Source organism: Rosa rugosa, chromosome 1, assembly GCF_958449725.1.
Source record: "Rosa rugosa chromosome 1, drRosRugo1.1, whole genome shotgun sequence".
Lineage (NCBI taxonomy): Eukaryota > Viridiplantae > Streptophyta > Magnoliopsida > Rosales > Rosaceae > Rosa > Rosa rugosa.
The window spans coordinates 53,247,630-53,260,043 of NC_084820.1; the positions used below are offsets into that span (position 1 = coordinate 53,247,630).

Consider the following 12,414-nt stretch of genomic DNA (forward strand, 5'->3'; position numbering starts at 1 on the left):
TTAATTTCCATGCATTTACCGGCCGTTTCTTCTAAAAGTTGATTAAGAAATATTGCCCTGACAGCAAGACTTCAAAACTACAGTCAATGATCAGACCCTTCAAAGGTGATCCCTCGAGAAAGAAAGATGAATGCTAGCTGGAGTTGAGGTTTCGACCAAAAACAAAAAAGCTGGAGTTGAGGAACATAAACCAATTGTCTTATATGTTAAGCAAATAAGGGGTTTTTTTTTTTTAGAATGAAAGAAGTCTTTTATTTCATAAAATAAAAATTACATAACATGAAAATGACTGGTGATAGACATAAGATCTCCACTCTCCTTCCTCCTCCCTAAAAACCACCATAGTTAAAGGTCCATCATCAATGATGACATTCATGAGCCAAACAAGTCTAACCCCTAACCAACCTAATTGGCCATTTTCTTGGGCTACAAAATAGTACCAATCCCATGTCATGACAAATTTTTATACAACCAAGTCATCCTCCTCTGCACCGTGCCCAAAACAGCCGGACCAGGTCCAAGTTGTATTGACAACACACATGCAGTCCACAAAAATAACGCAAATCAATGGCACATCAATCCATTTGACCCATGGCACATCAATCCTTACAATCAACCTCAAGAAGAAAATTACCCCATTCAACACTGCGGCCAGACCATGTGCAGGAGCTCTTCCCCAATACTTTGATCATAAGAACATATTGAGAATAAGTAGAACATACTGAGAATAAGTAGAATAGTCCCCAGAAATGGCACTCTAACAATGACACACATACAGTACCAAAACCCACAAACCCTAACTCAAAAGAGTAGGGACCTTGACCTAGCCAAAAATTAACTAACAAAACCAAAATAAGAAATCAAAGAACAATGAAAAATCAAAGCAGATGCAACAAACAACTTTTCTCTTCCACATCAAAGCTTCCGACTCCGGCCGCCCAAAAACCACCGCAATGAAATTGAAGATCCTAATTCCCTTACACCCATGCTGGGACCGAGGATTCGACCACCATTCCTTTTATCTGATACCAAGTATATACAATTATAGAACTACTACTTAATAATTGATGATGCCAATATCGGTAACGCATCAGGAGGGTTTTCTTTTGAAACAACAAGCACCCTCGCAAAAATGATTTTGCATGTCGGACTTGTTTTTCCCCTGATGGTGTAATTGTGCTACAAATCCCTGAAATTCGTTACAGGTTGGTTCAAACTCCGCAGTGGCAGCCAAGATACTTATATTTGGATCATGATCAGCAAGAACAAGTATTAAATCTTCCAACAGGGCTCCATATTGAGGAGAAACCATTACCGGGATCAGATGGTTGCTGTTCCATTATGCTCAGCAGCCTACATTTTTTTTTTTCACAGTATATTAAACTAATGTCCCATTTTCTACATAGATTAAGCAATTGGAATGTGAAATTCATCACTGTTTAAGCAAAATCATACCATCATAGCCATATGTACACGCCAATATTGGTGTCAGAATAACCTGTGACAGTGTTAGAACTCTAAATCCAGAAATGATTCAGGCCAATATTGGCCAGAAAGTGTATTCGATCAATTCATTTTTGTCCATGAGTTGTACATCGATTTAATTGTACGAGATGTTCCAGTCCTGCTTTGTCTATATTCCTTGCTTATATGCGGCGCTGCAGGCATCCATGTTGCTTGAAGAAGAAGGAATAGAGATTCCAGCCTGGTTTTGTTTTAAGTGGGGATTCCATCTTTTTCCACTCAAACTTTACAATTTTTATGGTGAGATCCCTGCAAATTGATTGTGGCAGCTGAAAACCGCTCATTGCATCACGGATGGATTCAGATATGGCTTTCACATAAACTCCCTCCCCTGCTGAAGATAACAAATTTCCCTTCCACCTTCTAAATAGAATGACAATGACCCGCTGCAATCTAATGCAATCTAATGATTTTCCAAACTCTAAGGAATTATGATGCATTCACTAAAAAGGTCTTAAGATACTACCAACATAAGAAATATACTTCAAAAGTATCAGTATTAAACAGAACAATTGCATTTGAAGTTCTAATACAGAAACGTTATTCAGTATTTAGTGATGACTTTTCTCATAAGAAGTTAATTAGGGATGGAAAAGGGCTTGAAAGTTGATTTCCCTGTGCACACTTTGATCACTCCATCCACACTCAAGACTCAACAAGAAAGAAATAACACTGGAATCTAACCTCATATTATTGGAAAGCCAACAGCAGTGAAACAACATATCAAGTTGCAGGAAATCGGAGGTAGTGCTGTATCACCTCCTAGAATCTCAATCCATCTAAAACAAACCTGAATATTTGATTAGAGTGGAGACTGCCCGGGATTAATTAGCCTCGACATTGTTACATCTTAGCATTAATAAAACTCAAAGTTCAAAAAAGAAAAAGAAAAAGACAGAGAGATCATAGCAGCAGAAGTCTATAGGCACTGGCTGCTTACATTAGCAAGAACTATATGGGATATATGATATATCTTTTAGATATGTTTTCCTTCAACATTTTTCAGAAATAGAACCAATAATTGAAGGAAAAAAAAAACTGCCATACATAAGAGGCAAATGTCTTCATGCACAGTCAGTTAAGAGTATGGGATGTTAACGTGAAATTGAATCCAATCGAACTGCAAATTTACAGTGCAACACCTCTCTCTTATAAGCATGCATCTCTCAGATGAAGGAATTATAAAATCAAAGTTGGCAGGGTAAACCAAAGTAAAATTATTGCTATGGTAATGTACAAGCACAAGATTTGATTGTTTGTGTCAGCAGAACTCAAACAATAAAAACTTGGTTCTTATGATCCTCTTAATCATCAAAAAAAAAAAAAAAAAAAAACAGGCTTAGTCCTACACTTCTTTCACTCCTTCTTTTTCCTCAAATCCTAAGCCCAGTTCCGCTAGACCAATTTTCCCTTGATAGATGCTCAATAATTCAGGTACTTCCTCTTGATACTTGTTCACAAACCTATCCAAGAACTGGTCTCTTCTGAACATCATGGAAGCAATAGAATATTCTCCCTTCCTTATTAAGCCCTTCAACAGCAGAATTCTAATAACCGAACACCTAGGTATGATCCACTTCTCCAAACTATAAGTTAGAACAGCGGGATGTTGAGCTACATTGGCTGGCTGCCAACCCATTTTGTTCAAATAAAAATCCAATTTAATGGAAACATTCTCCTCACTCAAGAACATAAACGTGGGACTCTTTCTAAACGCAGACAGTACATCATCTTCAGCCCAACCCCACTTCCTGTAAAATCCCACCCTTTGTGCCCATTTTGATCCATTCATCATAGAAATCACATACACGGCTCTCACAAAGGTTGTGGATGAAGGGATAAATCCCATACTGATGACCTTCCCTACATAATCCCTAAACTTGGCAGTGTCGCGGGATACTGCAATAAGATAATAGAGGGCACACAAAGTGATTGAGGATTCTGGCACTTGAAGTGATCTCAGAAATGACACATTGCTAGCAGCATTGCTTAGTGCTTTGACATTCAGTATCCGACACGAATTCCTCATGAAGAGACCAACCTTTTCGTCACCGATAGGTAGAGTTCTGATGACATCGTAACAAGGCCTGAGATTATTGTCGAGGCTATAGGACAAAACATTTGGGCTGCCGCAAACGAGCCGAGTAAGGTCAGTGCCTGTAATTCCAATGGAACCAAGAAACTCAAGTTTGGGGACAAGGGTCTTTTTAGCATTGACTAAGAGAAGGGTTGGGAGTTTCTTAACAATTTGGGAGACATGGGTATCACTGAATCCATAGTGTTTCAGAAGCTTAATGACCGAGTCTGGTTTTTCTCGGGATTTGAAGTGCACTCCTCGCTTCTTGGACAAAGAGAGAGCAAGTTCTGGGGACAACCCACATGAGTTTATAAGATATGAAACTGTAAAAGAGCGACCTTGGGGTTTATCATCTATTGCAGATCCTAATAATGATGAATATGATCTGCTAAAAGGAGATGCCTTTGGAAAATGGGTCACTGAAGAATCAACAGAAATGGTGCTACAGCTTGGAACTAATAATTGCAATCTCTTACAACAAAACCCAAACATAATTGGAGCACACAATCAGTGACAACTTGGAGCAAACAGGAAGGGACTCACCAACTAGTTGAGGTTTCTCTGCTTCGCTTCGATTCGCCTACTTCCAATTTCAATTTGGGGTTTAGGGTTTTTGCTCCTCGGCTCACCAAAGCAGGGAACTGAGAACTAGAAGGGTACAGATAGCTGTATGCGAGACTGAAAAGGGGTATTAGTCTTTTCACACAAGGATAAGAATTTGACAGTAATAACGTTGCAGTGCCCCCAAAACAGTCAAATCACCACTTGATCTCTTAACTAGTGAAAAATATGTACTTAACTGTAATTTTAGTATTTTGGTTTGCTTAACAATGAAACGATACATTTTATTACATTACGTGAATTGTTAGCGGTCTCAATTGTATTGATTCTGATTGGTTGGTGAAAGACCTTTTACTATTATCAGGCAACGAATGTATTAGCTAAGAATGTCCTCGTCTATTTAGCATTTCAAAGATGGACAACAGTGGCTTTTAGATGTGCTAAATATCTGATGTGAACATCTCGATTGATTAATATTATGCAATTTTCTTGCTTCCAACCAAAAAAGGCCAAATGTACTTGGATGTTCTCTCTTAAAATTTGTTCATATACTTCACCAGGGAAGCTCTGGCTTCTGATCTGTGATAGAATATGCCTTCTGTAATATCACTAGTGTGCTTTTATCAATGTAATAAAACCACATATGGCATAACTCCATACAAGAACCACATTTTTTCTCAAAATCCATGGTTAATATCGCAGTAACAAGCTTCATTATGGAACTGATTTACTCCAGCTCTGTACTCATATTCTAAGCACAGTTCCGCAGGACCGACTTTATCTTGAAAGAAGATCCTCACTAATTCGAGCACTTGGTCTTGATACTGATTGCGTGACTACCCAAGAAGGGCTTCTCACTTCTGTTCGTAATAGTACATAAAGCAAAATCTCCTTTGTTATTAAGCCCTTGAATAGGAGAACTCGAACACCTACGTATGATCTGCTTCTCCAAACAACTTAATGCCTGATGAAATAGGGTTAGCCGGAGGCTGACATACCAGCCATCTACATATAGTGATAACTTCAAGCATATGGAAAGAACTTGAACATTTAAATGCCCTGTGTACACTTTTTTCAGTCCATCTACACTTCTCAAACAACAACAAAACTTTCAACCATAGACCCAAAATTTCTATATTGTAAATAGAATGAAAAGCCACATAACTGCAGAAATAAACCAACTACCAACTTACTCTAAATTCAGAGATTATATCTTATCAGAGAGAATAACCTTTGAAAGTAACCTGGAATAATTGAGAACACAAAACCAGAAAAACCAGTAGAGCAACATATAAAGTAGCAGGAAATCATGGTGCAGGTGCTCTTTAGCATATTACATAAGTAAAGAAAAAACAAAAACAAAAATGATAAGCTGGGAAGATGGAAGATGACCTATTCTTTTACTAAAGATCTCGAGTCTCATGACCACCTATTTCAAAATTGCCTGTACTATAGAGGCATCTAGTTTAGGTAGATGAGTAAGTTCAGGGTTTTGGTTGAGGCATCATTGTCCTGACAATGTTGATTCGGCGGCTTCCAATTTGCATGGGAAGCAAATATGTACTAGTGTAAGGACAGTTTGCTTGCTATAAGTAGAACTGCTTACTACACATGGAGGGACACAAATACAGAGTTCAGGAAATGAAAGAAAACATCTTATGGTGTTCCTTACTTCTGCCATTCATGCTATTAGAACCTGAATCTCAATGCTTCAACAAAGAACCTGAATATTTTTCTAGAAATCAAACTTGGCTTTTTATTTTTTCAGCTTTTAGCTTTCATCGAATTGAATGTCAAAAAAATAAAAATAAAATAAATAAAAAAAATCTAGAGTAAAATCACTAATGTAGTGCACGGTTATACAACAAAACAATAGGGACTGGATGCTCACATTAGCAAAAATTATATGGGACAGTCTATAAGACATGTTTTCAATAGATGCTATTCAAAAATAGATCTAACAAGTGAGGGAAGAAACCACCATAAATATAGGCAAATGTCTTCATGCACAGTTAGGAGTTTGAAATACAAATTTTCATGGGTGAGATCCAATCCAAGTGCCAATTTACACTGCAACACATCCCCTTTTAAGCATGTATCTCTCAGATAAAGAAACCATAAACCACATAGTTGTGTGCATAAAGGTTTCAAAATCACTGCTGATAAGGAAATACAAAGTAAGATAAAGGCTTATGGTAATGACAAAGCTGAGAAGAACTCGACTATTTGTGGCAGCAGAACTCAAATCATTGAAAAAATGTTCTTATAATCCTCTTAATCATCAAAAATCGAATGGGAATAACAAGTTTGTCCTACATTTGTTTCACTCCATCTCTTTCCTCAAATCCTAAGCCCAGTTCTGCAAGACCAATTTTTCCTTGAAAGATGCTCAATAATTCGGGTACTTGCTCTTGATACTTGTTCACAAATCTATGCAAGAACAGGTCTTTATTGCCCATTAACGCGGTACCAAGTAAAGAAAATTGTCCCTTCCGTATTAAGCCCTTCAACAGCAGAACTCTGATAACTGAACACCTAGCTATGATCCATTTCTCCAAACTATTAGTTAGAACACTGGGATATCCAGCCACATCAGCCGGCTGTAAACCCATTTTGTTCACAAGAAAATCCATTTTACTCAAAAAATTCTTCTCAGAAATGGACATAAAAATGGGATTCTTTCTAAATGCCAACAATATATTATCTTCAGTCCAACCAAACTTCCTATAAAACTCCTTCCTCTGTGCCAATTTTGATTCATCCATCATAGAAATCACATACAGTGCTTTCATAAATGTACAGCTTGAAGGAGGAAATCCCATACTGATGACCTTGTTGACATTTTCATTAAACTCATCGGCATCAGTGGACACTGGAACAAGATTGTGGGGCCTACACAAATCGATTGTGGATTCTGGCACTTTTAGTGACCTCAGTACTGAAACATTGCGAGCAACATTGCTCAGTACTTTGACCTTAAACAACCACTGCGATCTCTTAATGAAACGAGGGACCTTTCCATAAGGGATACCTAGAGTTTTGATGATATCACAACAAGGTCTAATACAATTCTCTAAGCTCATTTTCAACACAGTTGGGTTGCCGCAAAGGGTCTCAGCCAGGGGAGTGCCTGTAATTCCAATGGAACCCAAGAACTCAAGTTTAGGCAAAAGGGTCTTCTCACTGACTAAGAGCAGCTCTGGGAGTTTCTTGACAATTTCAGAGTTGTGGGCATTGCTGAATCCATAGTCCTTGAAAAGCTTAACAACTGAGTCTGGTTTTTCTGGGGATTCAAAGTGTACCCTATGCCTCTTGGACAAAGAGAGAGCAAGTTCTGGGGATAACCCACATGAATTTATAAGGTAAGAAACTGTAAAAGAGCAATCTTTTTTACCTTGGGCCCTTAATAATGATTTTGATGAATATAATCTTGTAAAATGAGATGCCTTTTGAAAATGGGTGACTGAATAATCAACAGCAAAGCTACAACTGGGAAATAGTAATTGCAATTTTCTACAGCAAAAACCAAACATAATTGGAGCACACAATCAGACCTACTTGGAGCAAAGAGGAAGCTACTCACCGAAACACTTGCTGGTTGATCAATTGCTCGCTCACTTCTTCAATTTGGGATTTTAGGGTTTTGCACCTCCGCTCAGCAAAGCAGGAAGGCTAAAACTGAGTACAGTAGTAAAGTGTGCAAGTGAAATCTATTGCTTTTATTTTCTTTTGTACTGAAGGGTAAATTTAACTCAATAGTAACTTAGTAAGTAGTAAATGTTAATTTTGTAGGTCTGGTCTTTTGAGTAGGCCTGGGCGTCCGGACCTGAAGGATCGATAACTCGACTTGGACCGATCCAAATAGCTTGATTCGGTTCGGTTTGTATCTGAAAATCTTCGGTTCAATATAAAGACCGACCCGATTACAAACTCTCGGTTCAGTCTCAGGCTTAAGATTTTTAAGGTTCGGTCTACTCGAACTGACCCGATTTGTAAGTTATATGCCATATGTCAGTATACTATTGGCTGATTATATATATAATATATTTAAAAAAAAAAAAGGTAAAAGCCTAACACTAAATTAGTCGGCCCTAGTCTTCATTTCACGATCGAAACCATCTCAGCCTCTCTCTATCACTCTCTCTCGAAACCAGTTCATTTCATGATTTCATCCCAAAACGTAAACCTAGTTCCATCTCATTGACTCATTCTGCATTTCTGTGTTCCCAAAACCTAAACCCAGTTCATTTCATCCCAAATTTAATGGCATCAACACAAAATGCATCCCAAAGTTTAAGCTCTGAATCTGATTCTGATTCCATTCATTCCAATTCAAATTCAAAATCAATTGTTCCAAGACCAACACCAACTGATGCTTCAGAGTTCAGACAATTCCCAAAACATTCAAGGCCCAGAAGAAAAAGCGAGCTGTATGGGGAAAGAGAAAGCGAGCTGCCGGAGTTGTTGCAAATGGAGAAGAGGAAGAGGAAGAAGAAAAACCAGCCGGAAGATCCTGGGTGTGGGAGCACTTCAAGAAGATCGACAATCCTGTACTCGAGGTCAAGGATGGTAAGAAGATTCAAACTTCTGTTATCCAGCAAGCTAAATGCAATTATTGTGAGACTGATTTTGCTTGTGATAGCTACGGGAATGAGACTAATAGTCTTAGGAGGCATATACAGGATGTATGCAAAAAATATCCGGGAGGGTTGATTTAGAAGCTGGGCAGCAGGTTTTAAGTACTGGGGGTACAAAGGAGTTAGTGATGATTAAGTGGAGTCAGGATGCTTGCCGGGAAGCAGCCTGCAAGATGATAGTTATAGATGAACTGCCTTTCAATTTCATCGAAAGGCCCGGGTTTCGGTATTTTTGTCGTGTGGCTGTGCCTAGGTCGGAAGTACCATCTAGGAGGGTTATTATGAAACAATTCTTGAACATGTATGAGGCAGCAAAAATAGAGCTTAAGAAAGAGCTTAGGAGTCATTGTTTGTGCTTAACCACCGATACATGGACATCGGTGCAAAATATCAATTACATGATTTTGTCTGCCCATTTTGTTGAAATTGGTTGGACATTGCATAAAAGAATTCTGAACTTTAGGGTAATTCCTAATCACCAGGGCATTAGCATAGGGAAGTTGTTGGAGTCATGTTTGATTGATTGGGGAGTGGAGAGAGTGTTGACGGTTTTTGTCGACAATGCAAGTGCGAACAAGGTTGCACTTGACTACATTAGGAAGAAGATGTTAGGTTGGAAGAAACCACCTGTTCTAGAAGGCAAGTACCTGCATGTTAGGTGCATTGCCCACATTCTAAACCTAATTGTGAGATCAGGGCTTGCAATGATGGAAAGGTCAGTGGCTACAATCAGGAATGCAGTTTGATATATTAAGAGTAGTGGACAGAGGTTGGATGTTTTTAAACAGTGTGTGGCAAAGGATCAGCTAGAATCTAAGAAGGTTTGCATACTCGATGTGCTGACAATGTGGAACTCCACCTATTTAATATTGGACACTGCATTGGGGTTGAAAAAAGCTTTTGACAGAATGGCTGATAAGGAGGAAAGCAAGTATGGGAACTACTTTGATGAGGATGATGATGTGGTTGACGACGATGATGATGTGCAACTGCAAGTAAGGCAGAAACAGAGAAGGAAAAGGGTAAGGCCACTGGTTGAGGATGATTAGAACAAGGCTGCAGTGTTTGTCAGGTTTCTGAAAGTTTTCTATGATGTGACCATGAGGATAAGTGCCTCAAACCACCCCACATCACAGAAAGTGTTTCATGATATAGTGGCAATCAAGACTGAGATTGATGACTTGTTTATGCCAGTTGAGATGCAAACTGGTTCCGAGACTGAGAAGATTTTGTATGATATGCATGGTTATGAAGATGATACGGAAATTTGACAAATATTTTGGGAGCTTGGATGACTGCAATCAGCTAATCTATATTACCTTGGTGTTAAACCTAAGGTTCAAAATCAAAAACTTCGAGATTATCTGCCACAAGTGGCTTAAGATGGACCATAGTGAGATTAAGACCAAGTCTGCAGAGGTAAAACAGCTTCTGGTTTCCCTTTATGATCTGTATGCAACATCAATGGGGGCTCAAGGATCTCAGAGTTCAAGAAAATCTAAAAGTGGAGAGAGCACACTCAACCAAGGCACTGATGGCAGCAGATCAGGTTCCAAAAAGCATGTTCAACCAACTGGAAAAATATTGGACATAGAACAAGACTGGGAATAAGAGAGATGGAAGACTCAGAAGAGGCTGTTGTTGGACATGAGGTTGACCGATACTTACTAGACCCTATTGAGAAGCCTAAAAATCCTCAAGACACTACTAGAAATCTGTTCATTTACATCACCACTATTAAATCGGTCGGAATTGCCCGCGATGTAAAAAAAACATATAAACATCGGCTTATGAAATATCGATTTCTATTGTGGTTATAAACATCGGTCGTTAAATTAACCGATGTGTAAACTTTCGTTCAAAAATTTTGAAAAAAACACGGAGGGACTAAGTTAAAAAGTTTGAGAAACGCGGGGTCCAAAATTTTAATTCCTCCAACACTTAGTCATTTTGTCTGAAACTTTCGAACCCTAATTGATAAACTCTCACTGCCTCCTTCTTCGCGTTCCCGACCTCAGCTCCTTCTCCAATTAACCTGACCCGCGCCCCCGACCACAGCTCCTTCTCCGACCTGACCCGGGGCCCCGACCTCAGCTCAGAGCCTGGAGCTCGTTCTTCGTCCTGACCTCGAGCTCATTCTCCGACCTAAGCCACCTCAAGCCTTTTCTCCGACCACCACCAGCGTATGTTCTCTCTCTTCTCTCCACCACCATTACTGATTTTGTCTCTCTTCTAATATGACACTGCTCCGGTGAGCCCGCTGTTAAACAGGTCCGGTTTCGAATTTGATTTCTTCTAGTTGAGGGATTCAAGTTGATTTTGCTTCCGCCCGAAACCCTATTCAACTCTTCCCGTGATTTGGTAATTTCTTTCCGATTGGCAAATCTCTCTTTTCTAACTTTGTTTCCGACTTTCCAGGTTGCCCAAGCGAAGAAGCCCATCATTGCTCCTCCTCCCAAAAGCCAGTGTGAGTCAATTTGCCTCATTCCTATTTGAATTTTGAATTTGGATTTGTTTTATATTTATTGTTGCTTCAATCCAGTTTTCTACTTTTCATATCCCTCAGATCCAATTCCTCTTCTTTTCGATTTTGACCTAACTTTTTTGGTTTTCTGAAATTTTTATTTTTTAGGGATTTTGATTTATGATGCGATTGCTTTTAAAATTGTTGCAATATGGGGACCAAGAGGGATTTCAGCACTGCGATTCTCGAACAGAAGAAGGCAGTAAATCTCCTTGTCGTCGATGAAGCCATCAACGATGACAACTCCGTCGTCACTGTCCACCCTGAGACCATGGAGAAGCTCTAGCTAGCTCTTTAGGGGCGACACAATCCTCATCAAGGTGCGATTTTGATGTGTTTTTGTTGGTTTATTTGGAATATTGTTGAAGAAAATTGATGGAATTTTGCTTAATTAGGTTTTGGGTAGTGAGTGAAGGATGGATTTATAGTTGGGTTGATGGGTTTTAGGTGTTTTGTTTGAGATCTGGTGACTGGGTGTATTTGGGTGTCCGGAAGTTGGGATTTTCTGCTGGCTCTGAACCCCTGTACTATTTTTTAATTGTCTTAATCACCTTGTTTAAGTTGCACTCTTGTGATTCCTAATTCTGACATTGCATTGGATGATAGAAAGATAGGGTGGACGGTCATTAATGCTAAAATGTGAATTATGCAGGATGTCTCAAAGAGTGTGACAAAACTTGCCGTGAGAGAATCCCGAGCTCAGGATTTGAGGAATGAAATTCTCACCTCTAAAAAGTGACAAGGTTCTGAGCAAGAAGCCCCCTACTCCTCACCTGCGAGTTGTGGCTGATTATCTGTTGGATGCAACAACTAAAGAAGCCAACAAGAGAGTTAAGCTTGCGAGAGCTGCAATGGGTAACAACAACCCTGGTTGCCGTGGATTCAAGAAAGATAAGGACCGCCTTAAGTCTCTCAGTGCTCAGGTATACTTTAGCTTCCTTTTTGTACTTATTTCTTCATGATTATACTTCATGTTGGTAGGCAGAGACCAGAAGTTGCTAATTGATTTGTTATAATCTAATGCTAGGGACCCAAGAAAGGAAGATGGGAAAGAAAAGATGGCAGTGACAACCATAAGCAAAAAAGGCAAA

General features: G+C 39.2%; 2 protein-coding genes and 1 long non-coding RNA gene across 5 annotated transcripts; 1 reads left to right on the plus strand and 2 right to left on the minus strand.

Moving 5' to 3' along the window:
• Nucleotides 1–1,424: 1,424 nt before the first annotated feature.
• On the minus strand, nucleotides 1,425–7,864 carry LOC133725440 (uncharacterized). 2 transcript variants are annotated; one of them, XM_062152706.1, is made up of 2 exons: nucleotides 4,145–7,864; nucleotides 1,425–2,314 (listed from the first exon to the last, which is right to left on the minus strand). In XM_062152706.1, exon 1 carries the CDS (start codon nucleotides 7,693–7,695, stop codon nucleotides 6,475–6,477), a length of 1,221 nt encoding a protein of 406 aa, XP_062008690.1. In that variant the 5' UTR covers nucleotides 7,696–7,864; the 3' UTR covers nucleotides 1,425–2,314; nucleotides 4,145–6,474. The 2 variants fall into 2 exon arrangements, with proteins under 2 accessions (XP_062008690.1, XP_062008689.1); XM_062152705.1 differs by lacking the exon at nucleotides 1,425–2,314 and adding an exon at nucleotides 2,718–3,888.
• LOC133730458 (transcription termination factor MTERF5, chloroplastic-like) lies at nucleotides 2,870–4,093 on the minus strand. Its single transcript, XM_062158044.1, has one exon. The coding sequence runs from the start codon at nucleotides 4,091–4,093 to the stop codon at nucleotides 2,870–2,872; it is 1,224 nt and encodes a 407-aa protein (XP_062014028.1).
• Nucleotides 7,865–10,600: 2,736 nt separating the features above from the next.
• LOC133725441 (uncharacterized) lies at nucleotides 10,601–12,414 on the plus strand. Of its 2 annotated transcripts, none has more exons than XR_009854447.1 (5): nucleotides 10,601–10,982; nucleotides 11,071–11,266; nucleotides 11,432–11,643; nucleotides 11,976–12,246; nucleotides 12,351–12,409. It is a non-coding gene; the product is annotated as an uncharacterized LOC133725441 (long non-coding RNA). The 2 variants fall into 2 exon arrangements; XR_009854448.1 differs by having other exon boundaries at nucleotides 10,603–10,982; nucleotides 11,218–11,266; nucleotides 12,351–12,414.